At 41.5% G+C, this 20,481-nt stretch overlaps 2 protein-coding genes across 3 annotated transcripts; both read left to right on the top strand.

The window, feature by feature from the left end:
* The first annotated feature begins 4,104 nt into the window (after positions 1 to 4,104).
* si:dkey-7j14.6 (uncharacterized protein LOC556585 homolog) lies at positions 4,105 to 7,674 on the top strand. Its single transcript, XM_055903336.1, has 7 exons — positions 4,105 to 4,359; positions 4,882 to 5,123; positions 5,355 to 5,456; positions 5,812 to 5,868; positions 6,091 to 6,276; positions 6,758 to 6,895; positions 7,332 to 7,674. Exons 2-7 carry the CDS (start codon positions 4,923 to 4,925, stop codon positions 7,452 to 7,454), a joined length of 807 nt encoding a protein of 268 aa, XP_055759311.1. The 5' UTR covers positions 4,105 to 4,359; positions 4,882 to 4,922; the 3' UTR covers positions 7,455 to 7,674.
* Positions 7,675 to 14,040: 6,366 nt separating this feature from the next.
* On the top strand, positions 14,041 to 18,493 carry LOC129837394 (nucleoside diphosphate-linked moiety X motif 17-like). Of its 2 annotated transcripts, none has more exons than XM_055903529.1 (8): positions 14,041 to 14,600; positions 16,229 to 16,332; positions 16,514 to 16,697; positions 16,790 to 16,815; positions 16,987 to 17,079; positions 17,272 to 17,370; positions 17,474 to 17,610; positions 17,800 to 18,493. In XM_055903529.1, exons 1-8 carry the CDS (start codon positions 14,582 to 14,584, stop codon positions 17,969 to 17,971), a joined length of 834 nt encoding a protein of 277 aa, XP_055759504.1. In that variant the 5' UTR covers positions 14,041 to 14,581; the 3' UTR covers positions 17,972 to 18,493. The 2 variants fall into 2 exon arrangements, with proteins under 2 accessions (XP_055759504.1, XP_055759503.1); XM_055903528.1 differs by having other exon boundaries at positions 14,043 to 14,600; positions 16,219 to 16,332.
* Positions 18,494 to 20,481: the final 1,988 nt, after the last annotated feature.

Raw genomic sequence — 20,481 nt, 5'->3', positions numbered from 1 at the left:
CACTATTTTCATACTAATCTGGAGTTATTATTTTAATTAATGATATTGTTTAGTTTATGGAGATAATAGATAAGTAAAACAAATAATCGTCTTTTGATGGTGTTTAATCTATTGATCTAAATTAAATTAAAAGTTCTACTTTTCAGCCCTTCCAGACAGTATTTGAAGTATTTATAGTGCTGACTTGCATTTTAAATTATATACCAGGCCTTCACAGTATGTCTCATGTGATATGATGACCTATTCTTTGGGGAATGTATCATCAATACATTATTTCTCGTGTGGGGATGCTGTCTTTTGATTTCAGGGAGAGATGTATGCCTTCCCAGGGGATGGCAACGCATTTTGCCTGATGTGAACCATAAGTGGGTGTCCAAGGCATTGTTCAGGTGGTTGGGGAATGGGATTCCAGAGATGGACTTTGCCAGGGTTGACAAAATGTGGCTGGACCGTCCTCCACCTGCAGCTCAGTAGAGATGGAGAGGTACTTTGCCCATCATCTGCTGCTCTGGATATCCAGGAAGCTCTGGCAGGTAAAGCTGTATTGCCCACATTCTGTGCAGTAGGAAGGTCATCAGTTGGAACATATGGTTCCTTACACTTTTCCACGCAAATACACTGGTAATGGCAATATACTTTTAATGTAATTAATAATCTAATGCAGCTTTTATATTTAATACAAACAGCAACACATTTCTCATTGTGAAATGTTATTATAGAATTATTCCATTCTCAGTCCGGGCTATATTCTCATATATTTATGTTTTTTTTTTCTTTGGGAGAACTAATTTGGAGTACCTCTTCGATCTAACTGGTTTGGTGCTGCAGGATTATAAGGCTGCCATTGCGGAACTGGAGACAGGTGATCCTGATGTCCAAGGGGAGGATGATGAGGGCTTTGTCGAGCTTGTGGAATTTCAGGACCTGACAGTTCCAGTGCTGGAGACAGCCCTGCCTCTTGTTGGCACCTTTCATCCTACTCCCACCCCCCCTACCAGCATCCAGTCCACAGCTGCATCAGTCAGTCCCCTGTCCTCCACTCCTGTATGGGCTACTCCACCCCCTGGGCCTCTATCCTCCACACTTGTGCTCGTCAGTTCCCTGTCCTACATTCCTGTTCGGGCTAATGTTACTCCTTAGTCCATGGACCATACATTTTATTTTTAAAGTGTGAATTGGCTTTGGCTGTCAGCTTTAATTTGAAGGTATTTTCATCCATATTACAGCACTTTTTATTACAACACCTTTTCTACATTTGTTTATTATTTTTATTTCACCTTTGATTAACCAGGTAGGCTAGTTGAGAACAAGTTCTCATTTGCAACTGCGACCTGGCCAAGATAAAGCATAGCAATTCGACACATACAACAACACAGAGTTACACATGGAATAAATAAAACATACAGTCAATAATACAGTAGAACAAAGAAAACAAAAAGTCTATATACAGTGAGTGCAAATGAGGTAAGATAAGGAAGTTAAGGCAATAAATAGGCCATGGTGGCGAAGTAATTACAATATAGAAATTAAACACTGGAATGGTAGATGTGCAGAAGATGAATGTGCAAGTAGAGATACTGGGGTGCAAAGGAGCAAGATAAATAAATAAATACAGTATGGGGATGAGGTAGGTAGATAGATGGGCTGTTTACAGATGGGGTATGTATATGTGCAGTGATCTGTGAGCTGCTCTGACAGCTGGTGCTGAAAGCTATTGAGGGAGATATGAGTCTCCAGCTTCAGAGAATTTTGCAGTTTGTTCCAGTCATTGGCAGCAGAGAACTGGAAGGAAAGACGACCAAAGGAGGAATTGCCTTTGGGGGTGACCAGTGAGATATACCTGCTGGTGCGCGTGCTACGAGTGGGTGCTGCTATGGTGACCAGTGAGCTGAGATAAGGCGGGGCTTTACCTAGCAGAGACTTGTAGATAACCTGTAGCCAGTGGGTTTGGCGACGAGTATGAAGCGAGGGCCAACCTACATAGTCCCCCCATTTAAGAGGAACCAAAAGTATTGGGATAAATTCACTTATGTGTATTTAAGTAGTCAAAAGTTTAGTATTTGGTCCCATATTCCTAGCATGCAATGATTACATCAAGCTTGTGACTCTACAAATATTTGCTCTTTGTTTTGGTTGTGTTTCAGATTATTTTGTGCCTAATAGAAATTACTGACAAATAATGTATTGTGTCATTTTGGAGTCACTTATTGTAAATAAGAATAGAATGTTTCTGAACACTTCTACCTTAATGTGGATGCTACCATGGTTACAGATAGTCCTGATGAATTGTGAATAATGATGAATGAGAAAGACGCACAAATATCATACCCCCAAGACATACTGTATGATAAGGGCTATGTTGAGAGGTAGCTTGCAAGTAAGCATTTCATTGTACTGTTTACACCCCACTATATTCTGTATATATGATGAATAAAATTTGATTTGACAGTAAGAATGCTTGCCATTTCAGCAGACATAGTTCTAAAAGAGAGTACACCAGGGCTATATCTCCAGATAAATTTGTCCAGGAGGGCTGTACTGCTCAGAGTTGGCAACAAGGCACATTTGTTGGGTCAACATGAGATGCAGTCCAGCCTTTAGAGGAAGCAGACCTTCAAGTAGGTTGTTGAAAATGCTATGTAGTATGCTGGGTATTTGGTGGCATTGATGAAGAGTGATGCAAAAAAACCATGCTGCCAATCAGATGACTTTTCATTCCACACCTCTAACCGCATCAGTCCTCCGCTCCTGTACGGACTACTCCACCACCAGCTGGTTCTCTGTCTGTGCCCTCGACACCTGTGCCCTGCTGGGCCTCTGTTCATGATCTCCACACCCATGCCCGGCTGGGCCTCTGTTCATGATCTCCACACCCATGCCCGGCTGGGCCTCTGTTCATGATCTTCACACCCATGCTTGGCTGGGCCTCTGATCATGATCTCCACACTTGTGACCGGCTGGGCCTCTGTTCATGATCTCCACACCCATGCCCAGCTGGGCCTCTGTTCATGATCTCCACACCCATGCCCGGCTGGGCCTCTGTTCATGATCTTCACACCCATGCTTGGCTGGGCCTCTGATCATGATCTCCACACCTGTGACCGGCTGGGCATTCTGATGGAGCCAGCGATCAGTTGCTCTCCATTTTCAGTTAATTATATATAATTGTAATTATTTGTGTTCAATTGTTTGTCCCTCTGTGGTGTCAAAAGTATTCTCCCCTTAATTCACTAAGGGCACAAAAGCTGAATTCTCTAATTACATTTTGATCAATTGATGTCAGTCTTTGAATGCTCCATTGTATAAACTATTTCATGTTCCTGCTTGTGTGCTTTGTGCACTGATTTCAAACAATTAAGAGTATATTTGTCATTCTCACGTCTTCCTCCAATTCTGTGTCTTCAATTACTTCCTTGATTTACAATCAAAACAATTTCGCCAACATTACGTTTTCGATGTGAACTTGATATTGCATTTATAAATTAAGCCATTTCTCTTATTTGAGATAAACAAGATTTAACTCCTGTGGTGTTTAGGCTTAACACATTTCGGCTACCCTTCTATAAATTCGAATCCTGAAGAGGGTGAGCGGTTTGACAAAAAGAGACAGGTTTTCATAATAAAAAATTATGGATGATGATGACATATTTACAGGCTGAGAGGAACGAGAATTGTCGGATGAAGCCCGATACTTTTCACTCAGACCCTCAGTCACCGTAAGAAAAAATAAAGCATTAAAAACGATTCAAGGCTAAATACAGCAGCCGCGTTGGGATTCGATACATCGGCGAGTATGTTCATTCTTGGTAGAAAATGCACCCCGAATTCGATACACTCTTTATTCCTGGTGTCGAAACCTCGATTGATAAACTATATCCTCCATACCCTGCAAGTGTAATCTCTTCAGACGTTATGAAACGTCACAGAAGTGTCGACTAAATTTGAGGGGAGGGTGCGTCTGTTAAAGCAAGCGTTCCCAGAAATCTCGCGATGTTGCGTCTCTTGAGTTTATAAACTGTGATATTGGTGCTTTCAAGCCAACTGGGAACTCGGAAAAACTAGGTCAAATCATGACGTCAGTGATCTTCAAGTCGGAAAGTTGCAGCTCAAGAAAGATGCTCCAGCTTCCGACTTTGAATTCCGAGTTGATTGACAGTTTAAACGTGTTTTCCCAGAAGTCCCAGTTGTCATGAACGCATTGAAGTCGGATATTTCCGATTTTCCAATTGTTGTGAATGCAGCATATGTTATAAATTGAAAGAGCAGACGCAACAGGGCTCTGTAAACGTTGAAAAAGTATCCTAGTACTTCCGCGTTTGTACGTTAGCTGTTCCCGAACCTGGAAAAAGTGGACAAGTGGTAAATTGTCCAATTTGAATTGTTACAAATGTTGGCTAAATTAATGCTGAGTAGACGATTTGTGTTAACAGTTGTAGCCCTAATAACTGTAATCATGTGCCAGCTTCCATAGTTTTACATTCAATTTCCATTGAAATACAGAACACAGATTTACAAGTGCAACTCAAATGTGTCTTGAAAAAACAATATCATATATTGTAATCATTGAGTGTTGTCAATATTGTATTGATTTATTTAACCTTTCAATGACGTTAGTCTCATTGAGATCAAATCTCATTTGTGAGACCTAAGAAAGGCCCATTCTGTGCTAGTTACCGCTGTTTTTGGTCATTTGAAGTACACCTACATTTTACTCTTCAAACCTCAATTTTATTCTTCAAAAGGCTAGTGTTGAAATATTATTTCTAAACCAAGGACAACCTAGAGAAGACTTAGGCATCTTTTAATGCCATAATTAACACTGACAAAATGTCTGCAGCTGTATTAAAGTATCAAGCTTTCAGTGTGTAGTTTTATTTGCAGGTGTTTGTTGAAATCAACCACCCACATAAGGATCATCAACCATGTCCACCTCTATCACCACTGCAAATGGAGTTGTGGTAGTGACACAAGTTTTCACCTTGGCGGAGAGTGGCAAGTCTTCATTGCCACTGCTGAATGTCACTCCCCAAATCCAGAGTGAGCCCCCCGCTGTGCCAATGCTGACCAGTAAAGTGTCAGAGATGACTAGGGTGTTCCTGCAGGTTCAGCCACAATCTCTTGGGGTGAGAACAGAATATTACTGTCTTTACTGTCTTTAATATTACTGTCTTTAGTGCTCATTCAATCCATTTGCCATTGGATTCAATCATTGGCTGTGCTATTGTAGAGATCTATATTTAACATCCTTTGAGGGCAATTTGATTTAGAAGAAAACAACATCTAGGCTAAACTGAACCACTATTAGTTACCATTTCCACTATTGTTACTCAATGTTCCCCGAATGACTGTCTCAGATTGTGCAGCTCGTCCTTGGATTGGTGTGCATGGTGGTGAGTCTGTCTGCTCTTCTCACCCCTATCCTGTATGACCAGTTCCCGCTCTTCATTGGAGTTGCTGTAAGTTCTGGGTCCCAAGGGGGCAAGTAATATCCAACACACTAAATGCTACACGGACACATGCACTTTTAGATGTTTCCTCAGAGTGAATCTGCTGTCATCTATCTTACAGTAGTCCTATTGTAACCCAGAAAGGTAGGTGAACAAGCAGGATAACTGACTCCAGATCAGCACTCATGACCAAAGCGCATCCCACATCCACAGGAGACCGCAGCAGAACTTGTGTTTATGTATAAAGTGTAGGCCTCTACAGTAGTTGACATTGGATGTGGCAGTTGATTGGTCAGCATCACCTTAGCTTCATATGTCAATGGTCTAAAGTGTCTTTCTTTCCTGTGTTGCTCACTCTCTCCAGTTTGTCCTCTCTGGATCTCTCACTGTGGCTGCCCGGAAAGGAACACGTTTGAGTCTGGTAAGTCATTCACTGTGACTGTGGTTAATAGCATTTCATTCAGAAATTAAATCTTTGATATTAGGAAGTAAAACAGGATATATTTTCCTAGACAAACTCACAAACCAAACATCTAACCAATTGGAACAGTTAATAGATGTCCATGTCCATATATTTTTAAACAAACTAACATTGTCATGCAATAGTGGTTCAGTTTCCCCTCTCCATTTCTCACCCTGTCAGATTAAAGGGACTCTGGCTGTGAATGTTGTCAGTGTTCTTGTGGCCCTGGCTGGGGTTGCCTATATTTGTATGCTGCTGACTGTAAAACATGAAGATGGTTTCTGCACTGAAACTGATGACAACTATACTTCCGATTCCGACCAGAACAGGATACAGGAATGCACAATTATGGTTAGGACACTATATGTAAGTATTTATGGAAGTGACCTGGTTCATGTAATTTTGCTGTATGCATTTGTTATACTCACTTCAGGGAACTCAGTAACCTTCCAAACACATGAGGTTGGTGGCACCTAATTGGGGAGGATGGGCTTGTAGTAATGGCTGGAGCAGAATAAGTGGAATAGTATCAAATACATCACACACATTGTTTCTGTGTGTTTTATGCCATTCTATTTGCACCGTTCTGGAAATTACTATGATCTGTTCTCCCCTTAGCAGTCTTCTGTGCTTCCAAACAGTTTGTTTATTAAATGCTGCAAGGAGCTAGAGAAATGCATCTTTGCAGGCTTATTAAATGTTTTATGTATTTACGAGATACCGTTGCTATTGTTTTACCAGGATGAGAAACCTGAACAAAACTTGTAAATCCTTCTAAAGTTACAATGCAAAACATTAGCCCAACTGTTGACACCTATTCCTCCTGTTTTACCTCTGTGTGCATCAGACAGTCTTGAATGGGGTAAAGGGCCTACTGCTGGTCCTGATGGTGATGGAGGTCTGTGTGGCTCTCACTGTCTGTGTCTTCTCTGGGAAAGCCATTCACCTCCGTGGGTACTACAGCCTGAGCTGTGGCCGGGGGATGGTAAGCTTGAGAACGCTGCAGTCATCGCTTACATCAACAGGTTAATAGTCTGTTGAGCAGGCAAAGTGCAGCAGCTGTACATGCATCATTTTTTTAAACTACAGTCTTACAGTAGCTCAAACAAATGCTACAGGGCATGAACCATTTTGCCTGTTTAACAGAACATTGCTACAATTCCTAACTTTCACCAACACTTGTTGCTTCTTGACTCCCCCTCTTGTAAACTCCTAGTTACCAACAATAACTGAATAGCTCCACCTAGTCCTCTGGTAGTTTACACCATATTGCTTAGACGTACCAATCCAGTCCTTTCAAATCCCCAGAATCGTGAAGTGTATATGGGTCATGTTGACTGGTCAGATTGAGATGATGCCAGTCTGTGCTAGTTCCTGACTTCATCCTCCTTTCTTCTCCTGCACCTTGTGATTGGGTCTAGGTGGCGGTAGAGACTGGTACTGACCCCACTGGAGCCAGCCAGGCCTCCCTGAGCGACAGTGACGTGGCCTTACTGGGCAGTGTTGAAGACTCTGACACCCCGGCTCCACCATACTCTCCGTGAGGCAGAACCATGCATACACCTCACCCTAGGAAGTGTGACGCCATTGCGAATGTTTCTGATGTTTTGTTATCAATGTGTACAGTCATGTGTCCTGATGCATGTAGTGCTTACTAATTCATGAAGTAGGACTATTCTCTTTGCTATTTCATATTACTGGAGAGTTGCTCTTGATTTCTGACAGTATCTTTCTTTCATTCAATAAATTTAATATTTCCTCTTGTGTTAGTGTCTACATTGGTTGTTTACACAGATCACTGTAACCTTATAGCTATTTCCATCTGGTTCTGTTTAATGCTTTTCTGGAGGTGAAATGCCAACCTGACATCACATGCACTCAAATCACCCATTCATCTTTTGCATTATTGATTGAAGTGCAACTGAGAATGCGCTCTCCTAAAAGCTGGGGCTCTGTCGGCTAAATATAATTAATGACATTAATTAATGGCAATTTCATCCATCCATGATTTAATAGCCTCAGTAGGAGTCGTCGACTAGTCTTCTTGCATTGGGTGAGTTTTATGCATGGCCTGGTGCCCCGGGTGGGTGGAGATTTGTCTTTAGGACCAATGGAATGGTTGAAAATGAGCACACTGCTAGGGGACCGGACCATGCAAAACAAATTTGCCCATTGTTTTTCCAGTGATGTGCAGTGCATTCTACAAACCACTACTCTTTGCTGGGTGTGTTACTGGAAAAAGAAACTGCTTATCCCATTTACTTTAACAGAAGGCAACGGTCAGGGATCTGAAATTGTATCATTATTGTAAAATGTTGCTTGAGAGATTAAATATAGCAGCACATTACTCAATTAGAGGTGACTTTTGTTTTCCTTAAGAGTAACTAAGACAAATCAAATGACGGTGTTTACTGAATTGGTAACATTCACAATCACACGCTTTGAAGTATCCTGTAAAGACTATGAAGGAACAACATGCCAACAACAAATGTCATGCATTGCCTGTTTAATTTATATCTAAGTAGCCTATATACTTTGCTACAACATGAATGTTGTGCCCCTCCAATATCCTCTGAGGCACTGCCTGTAGCTTATAAATGTGTAATCGGTTCATTTATTTGTTTTTTTTGTCTCTACACACTTCTGTGGTGATTTGAGATGATCATTGGGCTGCTATCGGTCTCCATGGCTGGGAATCTTTTTCAGCTGAACAGTTTCTTTAAAAGAGATGTCTTTGTCATGTTGATTGTTGGATGGGTCAGCTATATATTGATCAGTTGTCTTTTAGGTTAAATTAAGAAGTTGGAACTATGCTATATGTATTCATGCCACTTGCATTGTTGAACGATACTTCCACACATTGTGTATGTGATCTGTCTCTAAAGTTCAGGATGTTTATTTATCCCATAGGTCCTCTTTAGTGGAATTACTCTTGTATATGCTGGCATTAACCCCACATACAGTACTTCTAGGTAAGTAGGAGAAAGCTGTTTAGATGGCGTTCAGAGACTTGCACCTAGGGTGGTGTCCAGTTCAACCACTTAACTCAACCAACCGCTGTCAACCCCTTATAACTCGTGAAATCAATTAGTTGATTTGGTTCTGGGTTCAAGATCAGTCAACCAAGGGAAATATATTTGTGCTTTCTTTAAGAGTATGTTGCCTCTGTTTCCCCAGGTGAAGTAACATTTTTCAAAGTTTCAGTTCAAAATAACTAGCCACCAGCTCCCCACAGTGGTATCAATCCCAATGTTATTGGGTCCAGAACATTTGACCAATAGTGTAACTCACTAGGTCCCCACAACAAATGGCACTGTGTGTTGAGGCTGGCGCAGACACCGCTGTAGCAGTAGGAGGAGCCTTCTTCGCAGGGCTCGCCGTTCTGCAGGAACACGTTGGGGGGACAGTAGGGAGAGGTACCGGTGCAGTGCTCTGGGAGGTCACACTCCCCCAGGGGCTGCCGACACATCCATCCACCTGTACGCAGCTGGTCAGACAGAGAAAATAGACAGATCAGTAAAGGGGTTTATGATTTGGACCTTTGTTCAGCTTCTTGTGATAGATCATGTAATAGTTTGGTTCATTAGGATCACTATTAGCTATTGCACATGCAGAAACTACTCTTCCTGGTGTCCACATAAAACATACGTGACAAAATATAGAACCGTAATAGACAAGAACATAACAATCAGAGTTATAACATATATAATTATAGTTATAATAAATATGAGACTAATGACCTGAGCTTATTTAAATGTAGGTGTTCAGTGATGGGGTTGAATGAGTGACTAAGTGTGTGTCAGTAAGGGTCCAGTGAAGGAGAGGCTTGCCCACCTTGCAGTTGTCACAACAGACTCCTTTGGAGGAACACTGGACCCAAGGAACTTTCCAAATGCACTGTATGTCCAAGCATATACCCTACAAACAGGACAAATACCCCTGCAAAGAGGATCACCACTACTCCAATTTCTATGGAGACACTGTGGTAAGTATTTTCTTCAATACTGCTGAATTCAAACAAAGGCCAGATGTAGATTGGTCTGTGTTGTAGGAATCTGCTAACATGACCATGACGCTGGTGTGGTGTGTCTCTGCATGGCTTCCTTCCTGTGACGCTCCTGATCAACGTTATGCTGTGCATTCTGATTGGTTTCTTGGTGCTGGAGATGCTGATCAGTGTGGTCGTTATTCTGTATGGGCTGTGCACCATGGGTACCGACGGCCCAGAGGTAAGAACCATCTCCTCACAACCTACTTTTGGGCTGCGTTTACACAGGCAGCCCAATTTTGATGTTTTTTTCACTAATTGGTCTTTTGACCAATCAGCTCTGAAAAGTATCTGATGTGAAAAGATCTGATGTGAGTGGAAAAAAGATCTGAATTGGGCTGCCTGTCTAAACGCAGCCTTGATGTCACTTTCTGATTAGGTGACTAGATTCACTAAGATTAGATATGTCCCTCTCTCCTCCCTGCTCAGGTCCCTCAGGAAGAGACTGACACCCCTCTGTGTGTTCCCAGCAGCACTGCAGACCACCTGTGCTTCCCTGGCACTTAGGGTGAAGTCACCACAGTGTTGGCACTGCCATGAAACAATCAGACATGATGATAAAGGCTAAATCTCTGGCCTAGTGGCAAGAAATAAAAGGGGAAAAAGCGAATACCTTACTGTTATGCTTGCCTTTCTTGCACTAAGCCACTTGCACTTGTGTTTTCTTACTAGCACTGATTCTGCTGAAAGTTGCTTTGTTGAGGAAAGTTTTACTTACAATGAATGCATCTTATTCATCCCTTACATTTGTGTGTATAAGGTAGTCGTTGTGAATTTGTTAGATTACTTGTTAGATATTACTGCATTGTCAGAACTACAAGCACAAGCATTTCGCTACACTCGCATTAACATCTGCTAACCATATGTATGTGAACAATTTGATTTGATTTGATTGTGATATGCGGTTGTCTTACCTAGCTAGCGCATTAAGTTAAATTGCTCTGGATTTCTACTAAGCTATATACAATTATTTTAAGAAGGTCATACCAAGGATCATTTAGCTATTTGATTTTGAATTTTAAGACCTATTGAAGAATCTCCAAAAATATTAAACAAATATTTGATGAAAATTTGTATTTGGCTCATACAAATGCATTGAATAACAAATTCACTACATGGAACAACAAATAGTCCCCCCCAAAAAATCAAAAGGAAGTTTGATCTGAACTGTCTGTCCTATATCTGAGAGCTATAACAAAGATCAGGAACATTTATTTGCATTTATTTGTACATGTATTTAACTCAGTATTTTTGTCACTGAACAGTGTCCATATATACTTCCATAAATTTTTTAAACTGGTACTGGGGACCTTCAGATGAGTCTTGTGAGGCCTGTGGGCGTCCTAAAGCAAAATAACACGTGCATGTTTGTGAGTCTCACCTTTCCACAGAGGGGTCATATTAGTGTGTAGCCAAAACAGTTTAGATACTACAGACAGAAGTTGGCAGATCGGCAGTAAGATTATGGGGGTCATAGAGCAAAATGTCATCGTGAGAGTGTCATCTTTCCATAGAGGGGTCATATTATATATTTTTTAAATCAGACACTACAGATGATCTTGTGAGAAGACTGATATTCGGGATGTCTCATGGTCTGACAAACACTGCTCTAGCTCTGTCACTTTTCATTGCAGATGTGGAAGAGCGACATATGGTGGATTGAGAAACATTATGCTAAAATTGTGTTGTTTACTTGCACGAATGTATTATTTTTATTTAACTAGGCAAGTCAGTTAAGAACAAATTCTTATTTACAATGATGGCCTACCCCAGCCAAACTCAGATGGTGCTGGGCCAATTACAGCCTGATGTGATACAGCCTGGATTCAAACCAGGGACTGTAGTGATACCTCTTTCACTGAGATGCAGTACCTTAGACCGCTGCACCACTCAGGAGCTGAACATAAATAAAATAAAATATCTCATTCTCCCATACATTAGATCTTACATAGATATATATCTTACATTGTTGGTATCAGTAGATTTGAACACTTTAGTTGTGTTTTTCCTAATTGGTTTTTTTAGGCAAATTTACTTTACTGGAGCATCTTCAAAATAATACTGGTCTTTAGCGCCACCTACTGGATCAATAATACATTGAAAGGGGCGGCACATGGGTGCAACCACAGTCACAGAGGAAGAGGCAAAGCTAAAGGTTTCACTCTTGCTCAAATCTGTCCAAAATAAGGCAAACGCGTTTCTATTGGTTTATTTAAACATAAACTTGTCACCTGTCTTCCCGCCTTTGGGACAACGACTCCCATTATTAGGGTGGAGACATTAGCATCTCATTACATACAAATCTGTATATGGGGAGCTCAATGTCAGAAAGTTACGAGGTAGATCATGCTACCCCCCCAGGGAAGTGTGATTAGTCATTTGTTGTTCTCCATTATAATTGATTTTGTATTCTCTCAGGGGAGAACAGATATTGGGAGGTCTTTGTTTGCGGACGACAGGGCACTGTGGAAGAGAGGGAGAAATATTCCCCATAAAGTCAGGAGAGTTCAAGAAGGATCAGAGAAGTTGAACAGTGGTCCTACAGATGGGGCTTCAAGTTCTCAGTTGAGAAAACACAGACTGGTTGGGGAGGAAATATGCCTGAAGCTGTACGGGAAGAATCTGGAGAGGGTGAGAGTGTTTAGGTTTCTGGGGATCTGGTCTGACACTCGAATGACATGGGCAGAACACATTAACAGAGTAGTTATCAAAGGAAAGAAAATATTGAATGTGATGCGTTGCCTGTCAGGAATGACGTGGGGGGGTGGATAGAATGGCATTGAAAACGTTATATATAGCGATATTAAGATCATCACTGGACTATGGTAGTGTAGCATATGCATCAGCAGCTCAGACATCTTTAAAAAAGCTAGATGTAATCCAGGCTCGAGTATGCAGCCATACTCTTAGCTGCAGAGTGAGTGGAGGAGGTGAGGCCAGATAGGGTCATCATCTGCTCTGACTCATATGCTGCACTGATGAGCTTTAATTAATTTGTGTCACGGAGCAGACCAGATGTATTGTATGAGATTTTGCAGTGCCTGATGAGGAAGTGGATGTTCTTGCCAAGCAAGCTCTCAGACATCATAACATTTAAATGGAATGGAATTGTCTATCATTAAAGCACAAGCCAATGGGTTAATAAGAAGTGGTCAAAAACAAATGGCAAGAGTTGTGGAATAGGGAGGGAAAGGGAAGACTCCTGTGTAAGATCCAGGACAATGTGAGGGCAGGGAGGTCCTCAGGTCGAGAGAGATGGGAGGAACGTGGAATCACAAGGCTCTGGGACACACAAAGCTCAACAGTACAAAACACCTGACTGGGTGTGATCACTGTCAGGAGAAGATGGAGACAGTGGAATACCAGTTATTTCAGTGCCAGCACAATGGGAGGGATTGTTATCAGATTTAAGGACAAATATATAATATATGCCATTTAGCAGATGCTTTTATCCAAAGCAACTTCGTCATTCGTGCATACATTTTACGTATGTGTGGTCCCGGGAATCGAACCCACTACCATGGCATTACAAGCGCCATGCTCTACCAACTGAGCTACAATGGTAATGAAGGGCCAAGCTTAAGTTAATAGCTGAGAAAATCTTCAGGGGATGTAGTATTTAATTATGTATTTAGTTTCCTTAAAGGAAAAAGGTTTCCTTAACTATCTTTCGGTATACGTTTCATTAGTATTTTTTTTAACATTGTCAGCATTCCTTCAAAATACAGAAATACAGCAGGTAGGATGCATTTTGCATCACATGATGCTGCCTTTTCCATCATATGATTCATAATGCATCATACCAGCTGTATTTCTGTATTGTGAAAGTTATACTGTATATCTTGAAAACCTTATTGCTGACATGCAACACCTTTTGATATCAACAATGGACTAATGAAAAAAATAACAAAAGATGGTTTTTGGGTGGAAATTTCAGGAGACGAGAATAGTGGGTAGGATTTAGAGTTTTTTAGACCTGGTCCACACTCCAGTCCAGTTCGTGGCGGTAAAGCACATGAAAGTTAGTTGCCAACCGCCATATATAAACCGAAGAAGAAGAAGAGCCACATGTGATACCAATGTAGCCAATGAATGTAGGTAGTTAGCTACGTGTACATTTGTGTTTATATTCCTTGGACATGACAGCTAGCCATAGAAGCTAAGATCAGTGGGCAGGAAACAATTTTGTTGCATGAACCATCGACCTAGCTAACAAGGCAGGAGCCCACTAGATAGATTGATAGCTAGTTAGCAAAAACAGCTTGGGAATTGATCATAATAATAACGGCTAGCTATAGAGTTAGCTTGGTTGTCAATACTTCAGTGAACTGTAGTGGGATGTCAATTGCGCTACTAGTGCTCATTTGAACAAATGTCTAATGTGGTAATATTAGCTAGCTAGCTAACACGCATTGCCAATCTTATATTGCTATCAGAAATCTGATTTGTTATCGCTCGCAGGATTATTTTACACATTGTTTTGAAAATTAGGCTAGCTAACGTTGCTAGCTATCTGTCACCTGCATTAAACTACGGTATCTATCAATAAGGATAATAATTTGCAACCATGGAAAAAGTCACGAAAATACTGGTTCATCTGTCGAAGAATAATGTCGCACCGCAATGTGCCCGTTTTGCACAGGTCAGTTGTGCATGTGCTATATTTTAGCTTTGTTTTCACTTCAACAAGCCAAATGCCAGTGTCACGTGTAATTTTTGAAAACGAGTTGCGCGTGGGCGCTATGGCAGTGTTTGGTTTTTACTGTAGTACCATGTTAAAGGGGTAGGTCACCCAAATTAAATGTAAGGTTAAAGAAAAAAACAATACTGTAGATATACACTACGTGACCAAAAGTATGTGGACAACTTCATGTTGAACATCTAATTCCAAAATTATGGGCATTAATATGGAGTTTGTCGCCCCCTTTGCTGCTATAACAGCCTCCATTCTTCTAGGAAGGCTTTCCACTAGCTGTTGGAACATTGCTGCAGGGACTTGCTTCCATTCAGCCATGAGCATTAGTGAGGTCAGGCACTGATGTTGGGCGATAAGGCCTGGCTCGCAGTCGCCGTTCCAATTCATCCCAAAGGTGTTCGATGAGGTTTAAATCAGGGCTCTGCTGGCAAGTCAAGTTCTTCAACACCGATCTCAACAAACTATTTCTGTATGGACCTCCCTTTCTGCACAGGGCCATTGTCATGCCGAAACAGGAAAGGGCCTTCCCCAAACTGTTTCCACAGTTGAAAGCACAGAATTGCCTGGAATGTCATTGTACGCGGTAGCGGTAAGATTTCCATTCACTGGAACCAAGGGGCCTAGCCTCAACCATTTAAAAACAGCCCCAGACCATTATTCCTCCTCCACCAAACTTTACAGTTGGCACTATGCTTTGGGGCAGGTAGCGTTCATCTGGCATCCGCCAAACCCAGATTCGTCTGTCGAACTGCCAGATGGTGAAGCGTGATTCATCACTCCAGAGAATGTACTTCCATTGCTCCCGAGTCCAATGGCGGCAAGCTTTACACCACTCCAGCCGATGCTTGGTGATTTTAGGTGTATGTGCGGCTGCTCAGCCATGGAAGCCCACTTCATGAAGCTCCCGGCGAACAGTTATTCTGACATCTGGCAGTTTGGAACTCGGTAGTGTTGCAACGTAGGTCAGACGATTTTTACGCACTCGGCGGTCCCATTCTGTGAGCTTGTGTGGCCTACCACTTTGCGGCTGAGCCGTTGTTATTCTTACTTCACAATAACAGCACTTATAGTTGCCTGGGGCAGCTCTAACAGGGCGGAAATTTGACGAACTGACTTGGAAAGATGGCATCCTATGATGGTGCAACGTTGAAAGTCACTGAACTCTTCAGTAAGGCCATTCTACTGACAATGTTTCTCTATGGAGATTGCATGACTGTGTGCTCGATTTTATACACCTGTCAGCAACAGGTTTGGCTGAAATAGTTGAATCCACTCATTTGAAGGGGTGTCCACATACCTTTGTATATATAGTGTATATTTCCTTAATTTATGGGCCAGAGATTGCCATCCATAATCAGGATTTATATATTGATAAAAAAAACAATGGCTGAATGGACCCATAGCAGGCCCAGTATTTTCCCTTCCAAAATACATTGAAATCAAGTAATTTAGCTAAATGGTTAGCCTTTATTCTTGTAGTTGCCAATACTTTAAAGGTTGTTATATGAGGTGAATTGTGCAACAGTTAAAAAATAAAATAATTTACTACTTCATTTTCTGTTAGAGCATAACAGGTCATTTTACAGAGACTCTTGATGAGGTGGAGGTGAAGTGTTCTTTGGAGAACAATCGCTTTACACTGTGTGAGTGCGAGAAGGGGAGAGGAATTCCGCTGAAGGTAATGGCTCAATGAAACACATTCAATTTAATAAACTGATAGGTTTAATTGTTTTATCAGTTGTGGCCACGTTTCCATACCTCAGTTGTTTTGTGTATCCCATAGAAATTATTGTTGGTTGACTGAAAAAAGTATAATGAAAAATGTTTGGGTTTATTTGGTTGATATTTTTTTTTCTCAGAGGGCAACCTTTTGCCCCTTCAAGTATCTGTCTGTCGCAGAGGCAGCTGCAATCCCATTGGATGTTCAGAGCCGCGGAGTGGACGTGGGGGTTGCTATTCTTCTGCAGTCAGCCAATCAGAAGGTGTTGTTAACTCGACGGGCGTCCAGTCTCCGCATTTTCCCCAATGTGTGGGTTCCACCAGGTATGGCATCATTCTGCGGAAGTAACCTTTCAAAATGAAATGGCATTCCATAGGAAGACACTTTAAGTAACCCAATTTACCTTTTTTTTCAGGTGGCCTTGTGGAACTGGATGAGAGGGTAACATTTCTAGTTGCAATAGCTATTAAAAAGTGGAAGATAAATTAGATTAATCCTCATAAGTGTCTTTGCCTGTGGTTTCAACCCCCCTCATGGTGTCTGGGGTCAATTCCCTTTTAGCCCAATCAAGCTTGGTGTGTGTGTTTGCCTCATATCTCTCTTGTTTGTCAGCTCCTGGACGCGGGGCTGAGGGAGCTGAGGGAGGAGACAGGACTGAAGCTGGACCCTGGAGACGTCTCAGCTCAGCTGCTGGGGCTCTGGGAGGTGGGAAATCACTGCCACTACACATCACATTTCTAGGCCCAGGGAATAGTTTTTTAAATAATAATAATCATATGTAAATATATTAAAAAAACCTACTGGCCACAATTCCACAGACATTTGATCAATTCTGATTTGTCGGACAGTCCTGTTTGCTCATGTTGGCTCAAATGTTTGTTCTGTTTCTCTTCACAGTCAGTTTTCCCGCCCATGCTGAGCAGAGGGATGCCACAGAGGCACCATGTGGTCACCTACATGCTCTTAAACACCTCCCTCACACACCAGCAGCTCCAGGTGTCTGCCTGACTGTCCTGTCTGTCTGGTGTTATCATTAAAGGCACATAAAGCCAAATCAAAGAGAATGCCTCTGTCTCACTAAAGACTATCTTTATTCTAGGCCTCTCTGCGCCCCGAGCCCGCTGAGGTCAGTGGCTGTGTGTGGGTGGACGCCTCGCTGGTCAAGGCCATCGTGTCCGCCGTGGACGGAGAGGAGGGTTCTGTGACACCGCTGGAGGGCCTGGCTCCAACCATAAGGTACATCACATCCACAAAGTAATATACTCAAAACATAAACAGACATTACAAAAAATATTATATACTGTACCACTGACAAGTATTTGGGGAAAAAAAGTTTTACTAGGCTAATTTCCTCTGACATTAATTATTTAATTGGTTTCCTCTTAACAATGTTGCCATTTTGTTTCTGTGGCGTTGGTTCTCCAGTGTATCGGAGGTCTCTCCGGAAGGTGTGCTCAGTGAGTCAGTTTTACCATTGTCTGTTTTGTGTAACCGGGCCCCGAATAGTGGAGAGGATGTGGAGCGGGTTAGCACTGGTACCAAATACGCCCTGGTACTCTGGCTTAAGAACCTCGAGGGACAGGGTACCCGGTGTTAACTGTCTTCACTAAACCTGGATGTCTAGCCCTGTGATGAAGTGACTTCCTGGAGGATGACATCACTTCAAGGAGTTTGCCTTAACCGGTGAAGGTCACCTAAAGTGAACTATCATCATTCAAAAAAATATTGTACGTATTAACCAATAATGAACTTTGGGTGAACTATCCCTTTAATATCAACAGCAACACCTACAAGTCTTATACGGCTGTTTGAGGGCTTTGCATGAGCTATCAATTGTGTTGTGTGTAAGAACAGTTTTTATTGCAAGGGTGTTGTTAGTGATGAAATGTTATGAACAAAGTGGATTTATACTGCAGATGCTTTTATGATCATTATATTCCATTTGCGCCTTCAAGCCACAAGATGGCAATGCATAGCCTACACAGTGATTTCACATTTGGAAACAAGCGTGAAACAATCAGAATTCTGATTTAAGTTTACATAATTATCTTGACTTGTAAATAAGAATGTGTTCTTAACTGACTCGCCTGGTTAAATAAAAATGTATAAAAATATAGAATTTTTCTAGATGTAATTATTTTCCTCAACCAGCAATTTACTATTATTATTTTTTTACTATACTCAGACAGAAGTTAGGTTTCAAGTTAGTTAGGTTATGTCTTCATTGTAAATATTGTGTTGTACTTTCAACTGAAGATAGTAAATATTGGATGTTTGCAGTGATTCAATAATTCACATTTAAAGACTACATTTTTATATGCCATGAGTGGAAGGTGTGTGTCATATAACGAAACCTATTTTCTCACCAACACCCAGATTAATATACTGTACATCATGGCAACCTCACCCATGGATTAGCTACTGGCAAATATCCTTACTTTGTTCTTTGGCTGCATTTAGACAGGCAGCCCAATTTTTATATTTTTTATATCTTTAGCAGAGCTGATCTGGTTGTTCAAAAGACCAATTAGTGGGAAAAAATAATCAAAATTGGGCTGTTTTTGTAAAGCAGCCTTTGTGTGTCAGCTGTTTATGTAGGATTTAACAGCTACTGTTACAGCGTTGCAGTCTCATGGTTGATCTGAAGCAATGCGTGACATGTGAACACAAATTGGCCAATTTCAAAGAGAAATACTGAATGTTAAATGGGGAGGGGTATGGGGGGGTAATAATGAAATGTAAAACAGTTTTAAAAGTAGTTAATTAGTTACTGTAGAAAACAAAGTGACTACAATTTGTGCGTTGATTTAGGGACACAATTCACATCAACAAGTCAGAATCCACAGTAAAAAGATTGGAAGGGTTGGATTTCTCTAATTCATTATAAGTCATTACATTTTAATGTCACTAGGAATAACATTCAGGTGGAAAGAGTTGGAGAATAATCTTCATAAGATCCTGAACTATCCCATTTTCCCCGAACTGTCTTGGCTTTTACCATGCAGAGGTAATCGGACCTGTTGCTAGTAGGAGCACCACACCCTCTGTGCCAATATCAGTGGGCAAATATGTGGCAGGCCATTGAAGGTATAATCAAGTCTTGATACCACATTTCCTTGCCAGCATATTGTCTGTATTGATGATGTCATGATACCACTGTATAGGTTTTATTTTCTAGATTTGTCTTATCGTCATAGTGTGTCACTTGTCTGATTTGTTTTTAAGTTACATGAGAGTGACTCAGTGACTTATTCATTACCACTAAGGTATTTGTGTCTGCATACCTTCATATGTGGATTTTACCTTTTGCCATAGACAATTGACAGACAACTTTTGTCATATTGGCCCAAATGCAAAGACATTGACTTATCCTCTTGATGGTATTAAACTCAGCAAAAAAATAAACTTCCCTTTTTCAGGACCCTGTCTTTCAAAGATAATTTGTAAAAATCGGAAGGAATGAGCGTTACACCGAGGCCTGTACTCTGGAGCGGGATCGATTTGGAGGTGGAGGGTCTGTCATTGTCTGGGGCAGTGTGTCACAGCATCATCGGACTGAGCTTGTTGTCATTGCAGGCAATCTCAATGCTGTGCGTTACAGGAAAGACATCCTCCTCCCTCATGTAGTACTCTTCCTGCAGGTTCATCTTGACATCACCCTCCAGCATGACAATGCCACCAGCCATACTGCTCATTCTGTACGTGATTTTCTGCAAGACAGGAATGTCGGTGTTTTGCCATGGCCAGCAAAGAGCCCGGATCTCAATCCCATGGATCGGAGGTCTAGGGCCATTCTCCCCAGAAATGTCTAGGAACTTGCAGGTGCCTAGAAGAGTGGGGTAACATCTCACAGCAAGAACTGGAAAATCTGGTCAGTCCATGAGGATGAGATGCACTGCAGTACTTAATGCAGCTGGTGGCAACACCAGATACTGACTGTTACTTTTGATTTTGACCCCCCCCCCCCCCCCTTTGTTCAGGGACACATTATTCCATTTCTGTTAGTCACATGTATGTGGAACTTGTTCAGTGTATGTCTCAGTTGTTGAATCTTATGTTCATGCAAATATTTACACATGTTAAGTTTGCTGAAAATAAACGCAGTTG

The sequence above is a fragment of the Salvelinus fontinalis genome, chromosome 38 (assembly GCF_029448725.1).
Source record: "Salvelinus fontinalis isolate EN_2023a chromosome 38, ASM2944872v1, whole genome shotgun sequence".
NCBI classification, from domain to species: Eukaryota; Metazoa; Chordata; class Actinopteri; order Salmoniformes; family Salmonidae; genus Salvelinus; species Salvelinus fontinalis.
Note: the sequence above shows the minus strand (reverse complement) of the source record. Positions and strands in the feature narration are given on the sequence as shown.

Coding starts and splice junctions, on each gene's coding strand:
- si:dkey-7j14.6 (XM_055903336.1), top strand. CDS start 4,923: ATGTCCACCTCTATCACCACTGCAAATGGAGTTGTGGTAGTGACACAA. Junction 5,457..5,811: donor CGCTCTTCATTGGAGTTGCT/GTAAGTTCTGGG, acceptor CACTCTCTCCAG/TTTGTCCTCTCTGGATCTCT. Junction 6,896..7,331: donor TGAGCTGTGGCCGGGGGATG/GTAAGCTTGAGA, acceptor GATTGGGTCTAG/GTGGCGGTAGAGACTGGTAC.
- LOC129837394 (XM_055903528.1), top strand. CDS start 14,526: ATGGAAAAAGTCACGAAAATACTGGTTCATCTGTCGAAGAATAATGTC. Junction 16,698..16,789: donor CAATGTGTGGGTTCCACCAG/GTATGGCATCAT, acceptor CTTTTTTTTCAG/GTGGCCTTGTGGAACTGGAT. Junction 17,611..17,799: donor GGCCTGGCTCCAACCATAAG/GTACATCACATC, acceptor TTGGTTCTCCAG/TGTATCGGAGGTCTCTCCGG.